This window comes from Podarcis muralis, chromosome 2 (assembly GCF_964188315.1).
Source record: "Podarcis muralis chromosome 2, rPodMur119.hap1.1, whole genome shotgun sequence".
NCBI classification, from domain to species: domain Eukaryota; kingdom Metazoa; phylum Chordata; class Lepidosauria; order Squamata; family Lacertidae; genus Podarcis; species Podarcis muralis.
This window is the reverse complement of record NC_135656.1, coordinates 21,403,340-21,424,927: the sequence shown is the minus strand read 5'-3', so window position 1 is coordinate 21,424,927 and position 21,588 is coordinate 21,403,340. Positions and strand designations below refer to the sequence as shown.

At 46.9% G+C, this 21,588-nt stretch overlaps 1 protein-coding gene across 1 annotated transcript in view; it reads right to left on the bottom strand.

The window, feature by feature from the left end:
• Positions 1-21,082, bottom strand: part of LMBR1L (limb development membrane protein 1 like) — a 54,131-nt gene extending 33,049 nt beyond the window's left edge. The window contains exon 1 of the mRNA XM_028712190.2: positions 20,680-21,082. Within this exon, the coding sequence (XP_028568023.1) occupies positions 20,680-20,751 (72 nt within the window). The 5' untranslated portion in view covers positions 20,752-21,082. The remainder of the gene's footprint in view (positions 1-20,679) is intronic.
• Positions 21,083-21,588: the final 506 nt, after the last annotated feature.

Genomic DNA, 21,588 nt, shown 5'->3' with positions numbered 1-21,588 from the left:
AGACCTCTGTAACGGATTAGGTTTGAGAAACAAGGTTACCACTGTATCTGAGTTTCTATCACTGAACCTTGGGAAGAGTCCACATTTCATGCACTAATGTGGCTATGTAAACAAGCTAGGGCTGGCTCTGAAGAGATTACTGTTCTGTACGTTCCACAAACCCTAGAAAACACCCCACATTAACCTCTTCCTGCCAGGTTTGGGAATGAGCAATAAATCACTAATACAGAGCTGTGCTCTCACAGGTCTAACAAATAGAGGTCACATGCAAAGGAAACATTGATGTTTCATCTGGCATATGATGAAGGGCCGGAAGAGGACATTCCGGCTGTGCTGTTCAAATGCACGCTGGGTGTGTTTCAAGTGTCATTTTCTCTGAGGCATACATCTCAAAATCCCATTTCTATAAACACTAAGAACTCCATGATACGGCAACCAAGAGCTACAGGTTCCCAATCCATGAGTAGGGGGCACACTGAAGCAGCAACAGGGGATTGCACTGCAATGTGATGGATGGCGCATACATGCACACTAGGAAACAGTGTGCATTAAGAGTGCAGACCATGATCCAAAGAGAAGCACATGTGTGCACACAAATAATAATAATAACAGTTTTATTATTTACACCCCCCCATCTGGCTAGGAGGGATGCGGGTGGCACTGTGGGTTAAACCACAGTGCCTCCTGGGCTTGCCGATCAGAAGGTTGGTGGTTTGAATCCCCGTGACAGGTAGAGCTCCCGTTGCTGGGTCCCTGCTCCTGCCAACCTAGCAGTTTGAAAGCACCTCAAAGTGCAAGTAGATAAATAGGTACCACTCCGGTGGGAAGGTAAGTGGCGTTTCCGTGCGCTGCTCTGGTTCGCCAGAAGCGGTTTAGTCATGCTGGCCACATGACCCGGAAGCTGTACGCCGGTTCCCTCGGCCAGTAAAGCGAGATGAGCGCTGCAACCCCAGAGTCAGTCACGACTGGACCTAATGGTCAGGGTCCCTTTACCTTTACAGTGGTGCCTCACAAGACGAAATTAATATGTTCCGCGAGTCTCTTCGTCTTGCGGTTTTTTCGTCTTGCGAAGCACGGCTATTAGAGGCTTAGCGGGTATTAGCGGCTTAGCGGCTATTAATGGCTTAGCGGCTATTAACGGCTTAGCGGCTTTAAGAAAAAGGAAACAAACTCGCAAGAACTCGCAAGACGAAACGAAGCAAGCTCATAGGGAAATTCGTCTTGCGGAACGACTCAAAAAATGGAAAACCCTTTCGTCTGGCGAGTTTTTCGTCTTGCGAGGCATTCGTCTTGCGGGGCACCACTGTATCTGGCCTGGTTTCCTCAGCCACTCTGGGCAGCTCCCAACAGAATATTAAAAACACGATAAAACATCAAACTTTTAAAACTATCCTAAACAGGGCTGCCTTCAGACATCTTCTAAAAGTCAGATAGTTGTTTATTTCCTTGACATCTGCTGGGAGGGCGTTCCACAGGGTGGGCGCCACTACCGAGAAGGCCCTCTGCCTGGTTCCCTGTAACCTCACTTCTCACAGTGAGGGAACCGCCAGAAGGCCCTCGGAGCTGGACCTCAGTGTCCGGGCTGAACGATGGGGATGGAGATGCTCCTTCAGGTTTACTGGGCCAAGGCCGTTTAGGGCTTTAAAGGTCAGCACCAACACTTTGAATTATGCTCAAACACACTGGGAGTGTTACTGTTACTGTTCTTGTACTAGCATGGCATCAGCTAGTTTTTCCTTATGGGGGGCAGTCCTTAATGCCCCTTTGGGTGCCACACCAGAATGTTCCTCCTGACGTTTAGGAGAAGCTTTTGAGGAGGAGTGGAGGGCGTCGAAGAAAGATGAGGAGCCCCTGTTCACACATGGGACTGTGCCCATGACTCTTCAGCTTCATCCCAATTTGGCCTGCATTAGTTCCAAAACCCAGAGCAGGGCTGCTTTAAGGCCAATACAGATCCCTAGTCCTGGACCATTGGTCATGTAATGTATGTTACCAGAACAAAGACAGGATGTCCTCATCTCCTGGAAGAGGGAGCATTCCTTTCTCTTTATTCCAAAGAGGAAGTGGGGAGCGGCAGAGAAAAGCAGGAAGCAAAAACACTGGGACGAAATGCTAAGCAAACCTTCTTATGTGGTACTTCCCCTCAAGGAGCAAAAGTCAAGGATGTTTTCCTCAATGTTCAAAGAGGGCGTAAAACACCACTCAAACAAGGCCCTTGAGCAGAGGTAGCCAAACTGCAGATGATACTGGACTACGACTCCCATCACCCCCAACCATTGACCATGCCAGCTGGGGCTGATGGGAGTTGTAGTACAAAAAAACTGGAAAGGCGAGCAACGTATTGGTTACTTCTGCCCCAGAGAAAGACACGGTTTTCTGAGAATGAGGCTTGCAGTTCCACATTTTAGATTCTGTTTTGGGGCGTTGGTCAGGAACGTTGGGGCGTTGGTCAAGAACCGTTTCAACCCAAGGCTGATAGTTCCAGAACCTTACCCCTAAATAAGAGAGCTTGAGCTGCAAAGGAGTGCATGTTCACACCCTGCTTTTTACTCCCTTATTGGCTCCCCAAATTATGACCCACAAAAATACACAATACTGAATTTGCGTCACGCTTCACAGCAGCGAGAAATTTCAAGGGCAGGGCTGGGTTTGCCTCTTCTGGAGGGGAAGATTACTAGAAACAGATCTATAAAAACATTGCAAAATGCCATAGGAGGTCACTGCCACTTGCCTCCACCTAATAATAATAATAATTTTATTATTTATACCCCACCCATCTGGCTGGCAATAAACCCACTACCTCAAACCAGGTTCCCAGACAGAGTCACTTTGTACCCCTACCAATTGTGGAGCCACATATATACTAATACAGACACAATTCTTTGAGTGCTACTTCTTATGTAGCCAAAATGCGAGGGGGGGGGCACTTCAAAGTTTACAGAAGTACAGTGGTACCTTGGTTCTCAAACAACATGGTTTCCAAACACCAAAAACCTGGAAGTGTTCCGGTTTTCAAACGTTTTTTGGAAGCTGAACATCCGATGCGGCTGTCGGCTATTGTTTCCAGGGCACCTGCACCAATCAGAAGCTGTGCCTTGGTTTTCGAACATTTCGGAAGTCAAACATACATCCAGACCGGATTAAGTTTGCCTCTTTTGCTATTTATTTTGCGGTTGGTTTTTTTTTGAGGCTTTTTCAGTTAATTTGTTTTTGTGACTGCGTGGAACCCAGTTCAGCTACTGATTGATTGACTGTATGACTGCGGAAATAGATAAAAGCCCCCCCATCCAAACAACGACTATCATCAGTGCAGGTAAGAAAAAAAATAATTTTAATTTTCATCATCTACAATACTGTCTTCTTTATTTTATAGTACAGTACATTGATTATTGTTTTCATTTTATGGCTCAATGGTCATGTTAGATAGTAAAATTCATGTTAAATTGCTGTTTTAGGTGTTGTTTTTTAAAAGTCTGGAATGGATTAATCTGTTTTGCATTACTTTCTATGGGAAAGTGTGCCTTGGTTTTGGAACGCTTTGGTTTTGGAACGGACTTCCGGAACAGATTAAGTTTGAGAACCAAGGTTCCACTGTATTAAAAAGTCTTGTGAAAAAGCTGGCAGGGGTGTGTGACAGAAAACATCCTACTGTGTGTGCTGAATAGACATGGGATACTAATTGTTGTTGGAGTGGGAGTAGGAAAATGGAACGGCATGGCTGGAAACCTGAACAGGAGCAATTCCACACTGCAACTATTTGTTGCAGACCCCACTCACCAACACACACTCACCAACACACACACACACACACACACACACACACACACGCACACACACAGCACCTCTCCAAATGCCTTTGGGAAACCCAACGTCCCATGCCAATAAACCTATCAACTAAAAGCTGTAACCCTTGCAGCAAAACAAAACAAATTCTCTAGACTTGCATCAGACACCCGGAGGACCGAAATAATAAACCACAGAGGGAGCAGCTTCAAAGAACTCTGGCAGCTCAGCTTGCTTTGTAGGGTTATAAAAAAAGAAAACATAAAAGCCATGTTTCTAGCCCTCAGTGTTTCAGGAGCTTGGAAACATTTGGACAATGAAAGCTTGGGTGGGGTGGTGTTTGCAGAGACCAGAATGTTGTGTTTAAGAGTCTGGTCTCTCCCGGGGCTTATGCTTTTAAAAGGAAGTGCCAAACAGTCAACTCACACCAAAAGGGCATCCTTGAGCTTTGATAATTATTATTATATTATAAGGGTAGACTGTCCTGCCTGGGAAGTGGCACACCTGAGAGCTATGCAGCAGGACAGGTAGGAGTGGTTTTGTTTAGAATCTTCTAAAAGATGCCCTGAAGTTAACGTTTCCGAATGCAATAATAATTTATTATTTGTACCTTACACATCTGGCTGGGTTTCCCCAGCCACTCTGGGCAGTTTCCAACAAAGATTAAAAATACATTAAAATGTCACACATTAAAAACTTCCCTAAACAGGGCTGCCTTCAGATACCTTCTAAATGTCAGGTAGTTTAACTCTTTGATATTGGATGGGAGGGCGTTCCACAGGGCGGGTGCCACTACCGAGAAGGCCCTCTGCCTGGTTCCCTGTAGCTTTGCTTCTTGCAGTGAGGGAACTGCCAGAAGGCCCTCGGCGCTGGATCTCAGTGTCTGGGCTGAATGATGGGGGTGGAGACGCTCCTTCAGGTATACTGGGCTTTAAAGGTCGGCACCAACACTTTGAATTGTGCTCAGAAACGTACTGACGTCTACTGGGAACGCACAAGGAAAACATTGTACGGCCTACCCCACAGCCCTAGCCCAACTGAAGCCAAGATGAAGCTGTGATAAAATGTTCACCTCTACACAATTTCACTCCTATGGGAAAAAATCGTTGCAAAAACTTTCTGAGACACACAGTTTCTAATGTTTTAATGCAACACTACCCTCCTTTTAAAAATAATGTATGCAAGGTGCTAGCCAATAACTATCGGAAGACCGCTGAAGAGCCTGCCTCCAGGGGTAGGGAAACTTTGTGGCTCCCCAAAGCTTCTCAGACTCCAATTCCCATCAGCTCCAGTTGTCACGGCCAATGGTAAAGGATGATGGGAACTGTAGTTGAGAAAAACAAAAATCTGGAGAGCCCCAGATTTCTACTCCTGTGTTTGAGGGAGAGGTTGGGAACAAGACACAGACCAGTGTCTAGATAATAAGAGGATCTCTACATTATTAGGGTTGCCATATTTCAAAAAATGGAAATCCAGATACAGTTGTTTTTGAGCTATTTTTAAGGAAATTTGCCAAGAAAACTACATGGGTTGCCATATACCTGGGTTTCCCCAGACATTTTTTTCTGATTTTTGGAAATTTCACCCAGATGCTGTTTCCGAAGGATGAATCGCAGGTGCGTCCGGAAAATTCTGGACTTAGGGCAGCCTTAGTTACATTATCCTATTTGAGGGTTGATTTCCCTGCTGAATTGCTGAGGTGGAGCTGACTTGGAAGGAAGACAAAGAAGCACAGAAGACCTGAAAGACTTGATTTGGTAGGGCAGGGGTGTCAAACTCAAATTCATCGGGGGCCACATCAGCAGTTTGGTCACCCTCAAAGGGCCGGTTGTATCTGTAGGACTATGTGTCCACTCTTTATTATCATAAATTATTGTCACTGCATTCAATTATTACTGTTTTTTGTAATAATGTAAGTAATAACTAGCTCTGAAAGCAGAAACATAGGTTTCCTGAATGCATGTAAAGTGGAGGTTTCCTGTGTAGAACGGCTGGCGCCGCTAGAGGGCAGACGTTCTCTGGCTTGTAGGCTGCCGCGCATGCGCTGAAGAGGCGGCTTTCTTGTGTCAAAAAAAAAAAAGCGAGAATAAAAGGTGAAGGCTGGCGGCCGCTACACGGGCCACATGATGAGGTCTGGCGGGCCGGATTCGGCCCGCGGGCCTTGTGTTTGACACCCGTGTGGTAGGGCAACCAAAGGCCAGCCGGCCAGCCAGCATTGCTTACACAAATACACACAGACAAGAGTTCAAGCCAGCCAGAAACCTGCTATGCCTGGAACACTAAACCTTCCAATAAGCATGCCTATCAGCATTGACCTCTGGCATCAGATTTCTGAACTTCTTTCAGAACCACTGGAAATTATCTTGGCATGCAAAAAAATTTTTTATTGCTCTGCATATTTGTATGCAGTAAGATGTTCGCTGACGCAAGAACACGCAAGTACGGTAATCAGAAGCTGAAAGTTCAGGTTTGGAGTTCCACGCTGTCTCTGCTAAAGCAAGGAGTTTGGCTCAGGAGATTTGGCCTGTTGTGGATGGGTGGAGGGAGCAGTGAAGATAATAAAAACAGGACAACTGTTCAGAATCTGAGTGTGGGAGGGAAAAACAGGTCTCAGCAACCAACTGCCTCTTCCAGTTTCTCAAGTGATACCCAAATACCTGTGCTCTCCCTCAAATGGAGACTATTGCTTCAGATGGCATTTGCACAAAACGAAATGCAGAATTGGGACGCGGGTGGCACTGTGGTCTAAACCACTGAGCCCCTTGGGCTTGCCGATTGGAAAGTCAGCGGTTCGAATCCCCGCGACAGGGTGAGCTCCCGTTGCTCAGTCCCAGCTCCTGCCAACCTAGCAGTTCGAAAGCACATCAAAGTGCAAGTAGATAAATAGGTACTGCTCCGGCAGGAAGGTAAACGGTGTTTCCGTGCGCTGCTCTGGTTTCACCAGAAGTGGCTTAGACATGCTGGCCACATGACCCAGAAAAACTGTCTGCGGATAAACGTCGGCTCCCTCGGCCAGTAAAGCGAGATGAGTGCCGTAACCCCAGAGTCATTCGCAACTTGACTTAACTTTCAGGGTCCTTTACCTTTATCTTTTTTAAATGCAGAATTACTCTTTCAGATGCCTAGAAGCTGGAAGGGGGAAATATGAATGCTTTATATTTGGGAAGACCATGCTGGTCTCAATAGTTCTTTTGGCTCTGCAAAATGCACCTTGATCATCAGGAAAAAGGTTTATTGTCTTCACAGAAGCACTAAAAAGCAAAATGCATGTGCATGACTCCAGCTCAGAACCCCACTTGCGTTCCAAAACTATCAGGCATTTTCTAAACCAGCTTGTACAGCAATAGAGGCTGGGTAGAAGCTTGCTTTTAACAAGAGAGAGAGATTAAAATTAAGAGCAGAGATGGTTTAAGATGCCGATCTCTGCAATCCAGAAAACAAATTGTCACCATTAACAAACATGGTGCCGTTGTGGAATTGTAGATTGCACACAGCCCTGTTTTGAGACTGAGGCACACAATGACATTACATTTCAAACCAAGAATGCAGCAGGTTACCGGCTTCTCTCAATAAGTAGAGCAGAACACACACCGGTGACTCAAGCAAGGTTCTGTGAGGGTAGAGAATATGAGTGCCTGGCAAAGAGGCATCGTGAAGAATTCAACACTAGGAAGAAAAGCTATCAATGCTGTCCTTGATAGGAATAACAAAGGAATATCACTTTGCCTTTTGAAGCTCTGGATGAATATGCTAAGTGAGTTTTCCTGTTATCAGTTCCATTCCCCCACAAAGACTCCCAAGTTGGGGGATAAAGTGCATAGCCTCCCCATTTGCCCATCCTTCAAGTTGGCCGCCACATCCAACTATTCCGGCAGAAGGACTCCATGTGCAGCATTTATTTGGGAGTGGCGGTGGCAGCCAGAGCATCTGCCAAGTCAGCTATTCTGCGAGCCACAAACTGCTTGTACTCTCAAAAGGCCCGTTCCAAAGTGCAAAACCAACTATGCTGGGAACCTCAACACAGGCTATGCCTATAGCACAGATCTCACCACAGACCATTTTAATAATATCAATGAGCCCAGGTGCCCGGCACTGATGACTGCAAATGCTTATCTATTTTGGCTGGGGGAGAAATGTGCTATGCAGCACCAAGCCCACAAAGTTTTACCTCAGAGCGCAGCAAGGCCTGGAGTTCAGTTCCAGATGGCAAAAAGGATAACACAATTCTTTGTGTCAGGGACCAATGCTGTGTGAGTGTTTGGAGCATGGGTAGGAAAATAACGACTTCTCAATCCAGCCCACAGATGGTCCGGGAATCAGCGTGTTTTGACATGAGTAGAATGTGTCCTTTCATTTTAAATGCATCTCTGGGTTACTTGTGGGGCCTGCCTGGTGTTTTGACATGAGTAGAATGTGTGCTTTTATTTAAAATGCATCTCTGGGTTATTTGTGGGGCATAGGAATTTTTCCCCCAAAATATAGTCCAGCCCCCCACAAGGTCTGAGGGACAGCGGACCCCCCGCTGAAAAAGTTTGCTGACCCCCTGGTCTGGAGGCAGTGTTAGAAACTGGGATAGAAAAGCTAGGAGCCAAATGGCTTTGGGGACTTGGGTTATGGGCGCCAAAACAGAATGTCTAGTCGCCACGGTGGCGGGCCAGCAACACTTTTTATTATTTTGAACTAATACGCAATTCACATAAGTGACACATTGTTAATACCACAGTTTTAGCAGAAATTGTTAATACATGTTTAATTTGGTGTTTACAATAAAAATATTGGTATCTACTTCAGTTTTCAAAACACTCTACACTTTATTGATAAACTCCTGGATGTATTGTCTATCCTCAACATATACTTTGAGGCTTCAAAGCAAATACAGTGGTACCTCGGGTTAAGTACTTAATTCGTTCCGGAGGTCTGTTCTTAACCTGAAACTGTTCTTAACCTGAAGCACCACTTTAGCTAATGGGGCCTCCTGCTGCCTCTGCGCTGCCGGAGCATGATTTCTGTTCTCATCCTGAAGCAAAGTTCTTAACCTGAAGCACTATTTCTGGGTTAGCGCTGTAACCTGAAGCATATGTAACCTGGGTGAGCAATAGTTTGACAATTGGAAGAATGGAGGCCTATGAAACAGGATTATATCAGCTGTAAAATGCTTGGGACACCCTTGAACTGACTGTCCTAAGGCAGAGGTTTCTGGTTTTTGCTTGTTAAAAGGCTTACTGGAATCTGCTGTCAAAATCCATCATTTAAAATCAATGTTGGAGGCTGCTTTGCACAAACACCAAATTCCACGGTCCATTAAAAAAATTACTCTTCGCTGTTCTTACAAAAGGTTCCATCTGCTGCTAAGTCTGGAAGCTGCTACTGAAAGGATTAATCAGGGCTGTAGGAGAAAAGGCGCACAATTTGTGCTCATCAAAAGGATGGGCGGAAGGTTTCACAATGTTATGTCTCCCCTATTTTTTGGGTTAACCCAGGGGGAGCGGAGCAGAGAAAAGATAGCATTCAACTAACTTCTGCTTAGAGTAGACCCATGACAATTAATGTGCCTAACATTGTGATGTACATCAATTTAAACGGGTCTACTCTATGAGTAGAACTTAGAGGAAATTCCCACCAACAGTACATAAAGTATTCTTTCAGTAGTACAGTTGTATCTCAGAAGTCAAACAGAATCCACTGGGGAAGTCCGTTTGACTTCCAAAATGTTCAACTTCCAAAGCGTGGCTTCTGATTGGCTGCAGGAAGCTCCTGCAACCAATCGGAAGCCACGGAAGCCCAGTCGGACGTTCAGCTTCCAAAAGAACATTTGAAAACCAGAACACTCACTTCCGGTTTTCAATCGTTCGGGAGCCAAAACATTTGACTCCCAAGGCGTTTGGGAGCCGAGGTACGACTATACTTTTATGAACTGACTTTACATTTTACATCAGCTGGAGCCTGCAACTCCATCTATATATCATGACCAGCCACCATTAACTAATCTCTGGACGGACAGCCCTCAGGAAATTGTGCGCATGTACAGAGCCTAGGGCTTGCTGATCAGAAGGTCGGCGGTTCAAATCCCCACGACGGGGTGAGCTCCCGTTGCTCAGTCCCTGCTCCTGCCAACCTAGCAGTTCGAAAGCATGTCAAAGTGCAAGTAGATAAATAGGTACCGCATCGGTGGGAAGGTTAACAGCGTTTCCGTGTGCTGCTCTGGTTCGCCAGAAATGGCTTAGTCATGCTGGCCACATGACCAGGAAAAACTGTCTTTGGACAAACGCCGGCTCCCTTGGCCAATAAAGCGAGATGAGCGCAGCAACCCCAGAGTCAGTCACGACTGGACCTAGTGGTCAGGGGTTCCCTTTACCTTTACCTATTCTTGCTTAACAACCGCTATAAAACAAAAGGTGCTTTTATCCCTGGGAACCATTTCCAGAGGGGGCAACTGCATTGGTCGTTTTAGCTTCAACACAGACCACCAAGAGCCTTGTGGCACCTCAAAGACTTTACTTGAACTTATTAGACATCTGAAGACAGCCCTGTTCAGGGAGGTTTTTAATATTTAATGCTGTATTGCTTTTAACACTTGATTGGGAGCCGCCCAGAGGGGCTGGGGAAACTCAGCCAGATGGGTGGGGTATAAATAATAAATTATTATTATTATTATTATTATTATTATTATTACACATCAGTTTTCACAGAATTGAGGTCATGGTACCAGTGCAGGCTTTGGGCGACACTCAGAAAGGGGCCAAAAAGTTTTCTTCGCTTTCAGATAGCAGACAGCAGGATAGTGTCCTTGAAGCAAGGGCAGCCAACCTGGGAGTCTCTAGATCAGGCATAGGCAAACTCCGGCCCTCCCGATGTTTGGGACCACAATTCCCATCATCCCTAGCTAACAGGACCAGTGGTCAGGGATGATGGGAATTGTAGTCCCAAATATCTGGAGGGCCGGAGTTTGCTTATGCCTGCTCTAGATCTTCTTGGACTACAACTCCCATCATCCCTGGCTGTAGGAACATGCTAGGCTGGAACTGATAGGAACTGAAATCCAAAACTTCTAGAGAGCACCAGGTTGGCTACCCCACTGTTGAGACTATGGGCTGGCTCATTGATGTATATGAGAATGGAGGAGCGATGTTGCACGGCAAATTTCTTTCATTGTATACAGTGGTACCTCGGGTTACGTATGCTTCAGGTTACAGACTCTGCTAACCCAGAAATATTACCTCGGGTTAAGAACTTTGCTTCAGGATGAGAACAGAAATCGCGCGACGGCACCGGGAGGCCCCATTAGGTAAAGTGGTGCTTCAGGTTAAGTACAGTTTCAGGTTAAGAATGAACGAATTAAGTTCTTAACCCGAGGTACCACTGTATAAGCTAGGTGCCAAATGGCTCCTTGAAACAAGGTTGCAGTCGCCAAAACAGACTGTCTAGTTGCCATTTGGGGGCAAGACGCCCCTAAAGACTTATTTTTCAAATGATGGGCTGACTGTGATCAATTCTCAAACATCTGGCTAGTTCAGATGACAACCTTGAGCTAGTTTAAGAGCTTCGAGAACTTAAAGAAGAAAAGTCACTTGATCCAGGGACAGTCCACATATATAGTGGCCTATTCCAACCTCTTTTTCTTAATGGGGACTGCTCCTGCTCAGGATGCACACACAAAAAGCCAATTTGGTTCCAGAACTTCATTCCAGTTGTGCAGATAACATATAACTGACAGAATTCTACAGCATGGGGTATTAGTGTGTGAAAACAGTCCAGAACCAATAATCCCCAGCATGCAGAGATGGCAGAGATGTCAAATGCCATCCTGGCACCCAGGCATCTTCACTTGGTCACAAGTGGTCAAAAGCCAGGTGCAAAATGCGCCTAGCGCCTAGCTAATTTCGAACACTGCTGAGAACATGAGACGGCAGCAATGCAGGAATAAATCCTTACGACAAAGACACATCGTATAACGTTTTCAGGTCAACAGTTCTGAAAGCATGCCTGCAGCAGCCGATGGAACACAACCACTGAGCCTAAGCTGGCTCAACGATTACTACAGTATCTGGATGGCTCAAGGGGATGAATTATGCATGCCTCTCGTGTTTGAATGTTTGCTGGATTTTTAGAAGTGCAAAAAGTAGCATTATGGCACACAAGCAAACATGGGGATGCAACCAACCTACAGTTCAACACACACCCCATATCTGATCTCCTGCCGAAGCCTATTCTTACTCCTCAGTTTTAGAAATGACATAAATTAAAGGGAGATTGGTCTATCGCCTCCAATTAGACAGGAATGGCTAGCTGGCTAGAAGCTATCAGAATAAGTATGCCACTGAACGCCAGTTACCTTTAAGGACCAGTGAGCTACAGCCCTGATGCCCTGCTTCTGACCTTCTCAGATGCATGTGGTCACTTCTTTGAACAGACTATACAGTGGTACCTCGAGTTACAGATGCTTCGGGTTACAGACTCCACAAACCCAGAAATAGTACCTCGGGTTAAGAACTTTGCTTCAGGATGAGAACAGAAATTGCGCGGCAGCAGCGGGAGACCCCATTAGCTAAAGTAGTACCTCAGGTTAAGAACAGTTTCAGGTTAAGAACAGACCTCCAGAACAAATTAAGTTCTTAACCCGAGGTACCGCTGTAGAGATGCAGGACAATATGCTTGGCCTGATGAAGGAGAACTCTTCTTATGTTTTCAACATGGTGCCCCTCATATGCTCAGCGCTAAAAACTCATTACAGTGGTACCTCAGGTTACATACACTTCAGGTTACATACGCTTCAGGTTACAGACTCCACTAACCCAGAAATAGTACCTCGGGTTAAGAACTTTGCTTCAGGATGAGAACAGAAATCGCGCAGCGGCGGCACGGCAGCCCCATTAGCTAAAGTGGTGCTTCAGGTTAAGAACAGTTTCAGGTTAAGAACGGACCTCCGGTTCTGGGAAATGATATACAACGAGTTGAAAAAGGTATTTAAGTATACCTTTCCTAAGAAACCAGAGGCCTTGCTCCTGGGCATTGTTGGCCAGAGGGTGTTAAAGAAAGATCGAACATTTTTTATGTATGCAACAACAGCAGCAAGGATACTGATAGCTAAACATTGGAAAACCCAAGATTTGCCCACGCTGGAAGAATGGCAGACGCAACTGATAGACTATATGGAATTAGCAGAAATGACTGGCAGAATCCGTGACCTGGGAGAAGAAGCAGTGGAAGAGGATTGGAAGAAATTCAAGGACTACCTACAAAAACATTGTAAATTGTATGAGTGTTAAGAAAGATGCAAGAACAAAAATAAATGTGGCATCAGTAAGCTAGTTGAAAGGAATTTGAGAATAGGTGAAATTTGAGAAAAAGTCAAATTTTGAGTTAACATTATGCCTAAGTTAAATATCCAAGCTTTTGGTTAATGTATTTAAAACTAGAGACATAATATTGGAAAAATACAAAATAAGAATTGAAACAAGGTGATAATTTGCTGTTTAGAACTTTATAAACTTGGAATGCAGGAACGAGAGACGTGAGGAAGTCTAAAAAGGTGAAGAAAGTATGGATATTAAGGATTTGATTTTGATGTTGTATGTTTTTCTTTTTTATGTGTTTTTCTTTGTTTATTGTTGTCAGGGGCTCAGGGGCAGAGCCAAAGGGGAAAGAGGAGTTGGAGAGCGAAGGGGAGGAATCTGAGGGGGGCTTAGGAGGGTATGACAGTGACCCGGGAGATTCCATGAGTCTCTCCAGCGAATCAGAAGATTCCCAGAAAGAGGCGCCCAGGGTCAGGGCAAGGGGGGCCAGCGGTGAGTCCCCAAGCGGCAGCTGGAGATCAGGGCCAGCTTCCCTGCCAGAGCGTAGCGGGGGGGAAGAAGCCCACAGATCAGAACCGGCGTCCACTCCAGCAGGGAGAGAGAGAGAGTCAGAACTGGCCACGCCTCCGTCGGAGAGTGGAGGGGCGGAGCGGAGGTCAGTTCCAGCCAGCCCCTCCGAAGGAGGAAGCAGTGACAGGAGCAGTGTAGCCGTTAGGAGGAAAGTGGCCGGCTGGGCGCGCGCGCCAAGTTCAAATGTGCAGGCGCGCAGGTCAGCAAAAAATCCGGATTGGGAGCCAGGTCCCAAAGCCCGCCGGAGACAGGGGGAGGAGTCAGAGGAATCCGCCTCCGAAGAGTCCAGGAGGGGTGGAACCCCGGGGGGCAGGAGGACCCAGAGGAGAAAAGAGCAGAGGAAGAGGTGGAGCAAAGCTTGGGTGTTAAACTGGTGTAGGGGAGGGGAAGAGTCAGACGGAGCTTCGACGGTCTAGAGTTACAGACGTAGGGATGCGCGCCACGGATGTAAAACCAACAATGAACTTCAATAAAGACCTTTGTATATAAAGAGACACTGGCGTTGGTCCTTTGTGAGCTGGGACCTGAGGCACCCCTGACAATTGTTTTTTGGGGGATGGGTTTATATGTGTTCGGTGATAATGTTTAAAATCTTGAATAAACATTTTTTAAAAAAAAAAAGAACGGACCTCCGGAACGAATTAAGTACATAACCAGAGGTACCACTGTATGTGGTAAGCACCAAATGGCTCCTTAAACCAGGGCTGCAGTCCCCAAATCAGAATGCCTAGCTGCCATTTTGGAGCCAGATGACTCAAAAGTCCTTTTGCCCCCAATACTACTGTTTCGTTCCTGAAATTCATTCTGATTGTGCAGATGCAATATAACAGGTAGAGTTCTGCAGGATATGTTGCTAGTGTGTGAAAACAGTTCAGATCCAATGATTCCCAGGCATGCACCTCCAACTGGTGGAGAAGTCAGGCGCCATCCTGGCCCCCGGGCATCTTCACTTGGTCGCAAGCAGCCAATAGCCAGGTACAAAATTTGCCTGTCACCCGGCAAATTTAAAAACACTGATGTTGCTCAACTACAATTCCCATCAGACCCAGCTGGCATAAGTCAGTTGTCAGGAATTATGGGAGTTGTAGTCCAGCAAGAAAGGAAAGGGAATTATGTTGCCTAACCCTAGACCAGTGTTTCCCAACCTTGTGCCTCCAGCTGTTTTTGGCCTACAATTCCCATCATCCCTTGCCACTGGTCTTGCTAGTCAGGGATGATGGGAGTTGTAGTTCAAAAACAGCTGGAGGCACAAGGTTGGGAAACACTGCCCTAGACTAAATTCCTTAGGAATGCTTGTCAACACATCCCAGTGGCTCAACGCCGGCTCCTCCCAAGTGAAAACACACACATTTAAAGGTCGCTTCTTCTGCCAACATGGCCCTCTAGAGCAGGGGTCAGCAAACTTTTTCGGCAGGGGGCCGGTCCACTGTCCCTCAGACCTTGTGGGGGGCCAGACTATATTTTGGGGAAAAATAAAAATGAACAAATTCCTATGTCCCACAAATAACCCAAAGATGCATTTTAAATAAAAGGACACATTCTACTCATGTCAAAACATGCTGATTCCCAGACCGTCCGTGGGCTGGATTGAGAAGGCGATTGGGCCGGATCCGGCCCCCGGACCTTAGTTTGCCTACCCATGCTCTAGAGCTATACACTTGTATTACGCAACTCCCCAGTTTTATCCCGGCTAAGCAGATTACTGAAGCCGTTACAGAACTCCAAATCCCTGCTAACGCTCCAGAGTCCACAGATGGGACTTCGGACTAACCTTTAGCACACAAAGCCACGTTGGGAAGACTGAACTCGCTGCACCAGAGAGGGAGGGATGCCAGGAATCTCACGGCTTGCCAACCTCCTCATATCATGCATAAGCTGCATGCGGAGTTGTCTCTGGGCAGAGACAGGGCCACAAATAGAGATGCAACTCTTGCAAATGCTGCCACCAGAAAAAACATCAACATCCCACCCAGCACTCGGAAACTGAGCTGCTTGTGCATCAGGTGCCAAAATGGAACTCTTAGCAAGCATTCCAGAAGCTTCACCTCAGGTCCCTGTGTGACACAGCAGAGACTTGACTTAAATCTGGGGAAGGGCGGGGGACAAAGAGAGAGAAAGGCCATTACCTTAAAAACCATTGTAAACAGTGAAAATCGTCCGTAGGATTCAAATAACACTTGTCGTTTAACGGTGAATTTTGGATATAATGGAGATGGAAACGATTTGGATTACAGTGGTACCTCGTTCCTCGAACAAAATCCAATCCAGAAGCCCGTTTGGCTTCTGAAACATTCGAAAACCGAGGCACAGCTTCCCATTGGTTGCAAGAGCTTCTTGCACTCAGCAGAAGCCGCGCCGCACATTCAGGTTCCAAAAGAAGTTTGAAACAGGAAGCACTCACTTCCAGGTTTTTGGCGTTCGGGAACCAAGGTTCCACTGTATTATAAAAGATGCAAGAGGAAAGGATGAATAATAGGACCCACAAAGGGGAGAAGGGAAGTCCGGGAGATTCTTCGGAATCTTGTCTTTATGTTGTATGTTTGTGATTGTAAAAATTTTAATTTGAAAACCAAATAAATAATTTAAAGAGAGAGAGAGAGAGAGAGAGAGAGAGAGAGAGAGAGAAAGTCCAGGAGAGTTTCTAATGGAGGTTTAACACAGGCTACTCCCCCATGGTGAAAGCAGCACAGCTTTAGGGAAAGTTCTGCTCAATGTAGAGCTAGAAAAGATTCAGGAAAGGGGAATTCACAAGTTGAAGGGGTTGGTGCAAGTCTCCTATGAAGAAGGCTTGCAAGACTGGCAGCTTCCAAGTAAAGGGGGGAAGGCATGATAAGAGGTGTGTATCGTGACTCTGGCGGGAAGACATCAAATTTACAGCATGCTACAATTTAAAAGAGGGACCCGGGTGGCGCTGTGGATTAAACCACAGAGCCTAGGACTAGCCAATCAGAAGGTTGGCGGTTCGAATCCCTGCAACGGAGTGAGCTCCCGTTGCTCGGTCCCTGCTCCTGCCAACATAGCAGTTCAAAAGCACGTCAAAGTGCAAGTAGATAAACAGGTACCGCTCCGGCGGGAAGGTAAACAGTGTTTCCGTGTGCTGCTCTGGCTTGCCAGAAGCGCTTAGTCATGCTGGCCACATGACCCGGAAGCTGTACGCCGGCTCCCTCAGCCAATAAAGCGAGACGAGTGCCGCAACCCCAGAGTCAGCCACGACTGGACCTAATGGTCAGGGCCCCCTTTACCTTTACAGTTCAAAAGAGAATTGCATGAAAATGCTTTACAGGTGACATTTGACACTGGTTAAGTTAGCTAAAATATTTAGATCCAGGACAAGCCTATGTTAGAAATGCAGGGAGGCTGAAAGCACATGGATTCACTCTAAAAAGATTAGACAGTTTTGGGAAATGATTTACAACGAGCTTAAGAAAATGTTTACATGCTCTTTCCTGAAAAACCCCTGAAGCCTTCCTGCTAGGAATTATGGGTCATGAAATTCCAAAAAAGTTCAGGAGAATATTTATGTAAGCCACTGTAGCAGCCAGAATTTTAATTGCAAAAGACGGGGAAGGATAGGATATACCATCTAAACTAGATTGGCAAAACCAGTTAAGGGAATACGCTGAACTGGTGAGACTATCAGGTTAAGAGACGTTGCAGATGAAAAATTTATCAGAGAATGGAACATATACAGAGTTTATGTAAAAGAACACTGTCAAATTAATTACTAATCCGTTCGGCAGGTTTTTTTACAGCTGTATCTTGCCCTTCCTTCTAGACACTGAAAGTAGTGTGCATGGCGTTCCCAAATGGTCTTTCATTCAGATCCTGATCTTCTGAACTTCAGAAATACACCAAGACAACAAACGCTCATTCGAATGTACAGCTCACAGAAAAGAGAAAGCTCCTGAAAGCAAGTGTCAGTATGGCTGAGAACACCTTTGAGGCTTGTTTGGCTAAGCAACTTTTGCCTCCCAAACATACAACTTAACAGCAAAACAGGGACACGTATGCCAGTCCTTCACAGACACAGATAGCCATCTATCTGCATGCATTTCTTAGAGGTTGGCATCCTGGCCAGGTCACACCCTAGAGTTTCTCCCACACACCTTTAAAATGGCATCTGAATTGGGAAATTATGTTAAGGACAGTTTCTCCTCTCTCTTCCTCCTTCCTCCCCTGTTAGGAAACACTCTAAGGAGGTCACACAGTATGTGGAAGAGGAAGACAGGCACCAGGAGGGGAAGCGGGAAGACACAAAAACATGGCTGTTACCTCTCCCAATTCTGTTTTCAAAAGGTACAGTGAGAAGTACCCAGCCTGCGATCTGGAAATGCCAACTTTATTTGCACAAAGGCCAAGCGACCAGTTCACCAAAGGAAAACACAGGCAAGATGTTTGCTGTCACATACTCTATTGTGAAGCAAGCCACGATTATTCCAATTGCCAGAAAAGCTTGAAGGTGGGGCTAAGATGCCTCAAGGTTACCCAGTCAGAGAAGATGCCGTTTGAAAATGGAGGCACAAGCAGTTGATAAAATTTTGAAACTTCAAGCCCAGAGATGGGGAAACAACAGCCTTTCATTTTATGGAACTACAGCTCCCATCGTCGCTGGTTGGGCTGAATGGAATAGGAATAGTTCCCTTATTCCTGCACTAGACCACCTGCTGTATCATCACCAAGGGCAAATCAAATGCACGCACACACAAATCCTCCAGAAATGAACACAAACATGCAACCTTCTGCTTTCATGAACCAGCTTGGAATAAGTATTTGAACATTGCAGATGGTCTGGCCTGCCCAGCCCTGACTCAGCCAGCCCATGACACCAGACTTCTTTTGGTCAGGAAGACCCACAGCCACGAATGCTTCTTATTTCAGCTATCTAGGCACACACATACAGCTCACAACTCATCCGTGCCAAACATGCTGTTGGAGAATGCAAAACAAAAGCAGTCAGCAGCTTAGACCAGGGGTCAGCAAACTTTTTCAGCAGGGGGCCGGTCCACCAGCCCTCAGACCTTGTGGGGGGCTGGACTATTTTTTGAAAAAAATAATGAACGAATTCCTATGCCCCACAAATAACCCAGAGATGCATTTTAAATAAAAGGACATATTCTACTCATGTAAAAACACCAGGCGGTCCCACAAATAACCCAGAGATGCATTTTAAATAACATTCTACTCATTTAAAAATACGCTGATTCCTGGACTGTCCGCGGGCTGGATTTAGAAGGCGATTTGGCCGGATTTGGCCCCCAGGCCTTAGTTTGCCTACCCATGAGCTAGACTCTAGGCTTCTCAAAGCGGAGACCAGCCTGCTTTTGCTCACCAGAAAAGTACAATGTACACCAATGGTTCTAGAGAAATACTATATGGGACCTGGGCAAGAAGACTAGGGCTCCAATATCCACTGGGTTGTGACGCTCGCTGGGTTGCCTTGGTCAGGTCAGGTCAGTATTTAATGATTAGCCATTGTTATATTTATATCCCATCTTTCCTCCGAGCAGCGAAAGGTGGTATACTACGCATCTCCCTCTCTCCTTTTTATCCTCACAACAACCCTGTGAGGTAGGTTAGGCTGAGAGGTAGTGACTGGGCCAAGGTCACCCAGTGGGCTTCAGCAGACTCAATCAGCAGAGCATGGGCAAAATATTTTTGCATTGCAGGGGGTTGACCTATATCACCCTTGTGGTCCCTTTCAACTCCACAGTTCTGTTATTCTAGATACAGAAGTTGTCCCAAGAACTCCTGTTATGAGGGCAGCTCTATAAATGGGTCCGTATAGTTAAAGCTATGGTTTCCCCAGTAGTGATGTACAGAAGTGAGAGCTGGACCATAAAGAAGGCTGATCGCCAAAGAATTGATGCTTTTGAATTATGGTGCTGGAGGAGACTCTTGAGAGTCCCATGGACTGCAAGAAGACCAAACCTCTCCATTCTGAAGGAAATCAGCCCTGAGTGCTCACTGGAAGGACAGATCGTGAAGCTGAGGCTCCAATACTTTGGCCATCTCATGCGGACTCCCTGGAAAAGACCCTGATGTTGGGAAAGATGGAGGGCACAAGGAGAAGGGGACGACAGAGGACGAGATCGTTGGACAGTGTTCTTGAAACTACCAGCTTGACCAAACTGCGGGAGGCAGTGGAAGACAGGAGTGCCTGGCGTGCTCTGGTCCATGGGGTCATGAAGAGTCGGGCAGGACTAAACGACTAAACAACAACAACAACAAATGGGGGGGGGCACACACAAATAAGTCACTCAAATAAAAAGAACAACTTTGTGCAACGACATTAATTTAGTCTTTTAATTACTGCATAATTACAGATTATGTCGTTGCGAACTTAAGAACTCCACGAGAAACAGAGATAAAAACAAACGGGGGGAAAAGAAGATTCCGGTTGTCTCAGCCGCCGTAAATAAGTTGACTCACTGCTTATCTCTAAGCGAGCAAAACTCTGCAAGTGACATGCTCGACCTCAATTTCTCAACCCGCCTTCTCAACTACCAGGTTATGACAGCACAATCCTCTGTGTTGGAGAGACGTTTCACCGCAGAGGCGGCCTGACGGGACTTGTTGCTCTCTCCTACCTGAAAATCGTGGGCTTTTCCGCCTCGCCAGCCAATGCCCCCTTCACAGCCTGTGTGTCAGGCAGCCTACGGTACCATCCCAACCGGGTCTACACGGGAAGTAAGCGCTGCTGACCGCCCCCCCCCCCCCAGGTCTAGGCTTCCCATATTTCAAAGGCTGAAAATCGGCGGACGAAAAAGTTGTCGAGCTATTTATTTACGCCAAAGTTCTAGCTATGCTAAGCGGAAATCGGCACCACCGACGTCGGTGGCCATGCGTCCGGATTTCCCCGGACACGCAGTGTGTCTCCGGGAAATTCCGGGCGCGCGACCACCCGAGAACATGGGGTCTGGGGTGCAGGCTGGAGGGGGGGGGCAAGTCGCTTACTCTTCTGTGACCCAACTCCCCCCCCCCGCGCGCCTTTGCTGTCCCGGGAACACCCCCGCACCGCCGGCCGTCTACTCACGAGGCACTCCCGGACCCGCTCGTGGAAGAGCTGCTCCCGCGTCGACAGCACATCGCCTTCCGCGGAGTCCATGCTCTGGTCAGCATGGCTGAAAGCGAGAAGGGCTGGCTCGGGAGCCGGGGGAAGCAGCGCGCGGGAATCCCAGAGGCGCCCCAGGGCGGGAGCCACAATGGAGAAGGGAGAGAGCTCCGTCCGCTTTCCTCCTCCTCCTCCTCCGGCTTCGCAGGCGCCTCTTATTTGGAGGGTGGGGGGGTCCCCTTTCGACGTCACAATGGCGCGGCGACGTCACAATGTACCCTCGGCCGCAGCCCACGGAGCTCCGCGTTCCATTCTTAAAGAGACACGGCCTCCCACCCGCCAGCCAACGACGCCACTCTCGCAGCAAAGGAAAGAGGCAGTCTGACGACGCCAGCTCCCCTTCGACGGAAGCGCGCCGATTGGCTGGAGAAGGGCTCGTTATCATTGGCTGCCTCCGCAGACCGCGGCTCAACCTGGTAGGCCGAGCGGGGCGTCCATTATTCCGCAGGTAGCCACGCCCACCCGCGCCTGTGAGCGCAGCAACTCCAGAGTCGTCCGCGACTCGACCCAAAGGTCAGGGGTCCCTTTGCCTTTACATTTATCTCTTCCTTTCTCTGCCCCGGTGCGGCACCCTCGTTGAGACAGGGGGGCTCTTTTGAAGTTCGAGGGAAAGTTTCTAGAAGGTCATAGACCCTGAGGATCAGCTGTGGGAAATAATTGCATACAGCTGAAAACGCTGGCAGCATAAATTCAACAGTGTAAACAAGTTTTGATGGATGCAATACTGGAATACGGCATGGTATAGTTTTTGTAAAATGTGCTGGGATTTATGATACGTGAAATGAACCATGGAAGGAGAAGAAGGGAAGTCACTGATATCTTAAGGATGTA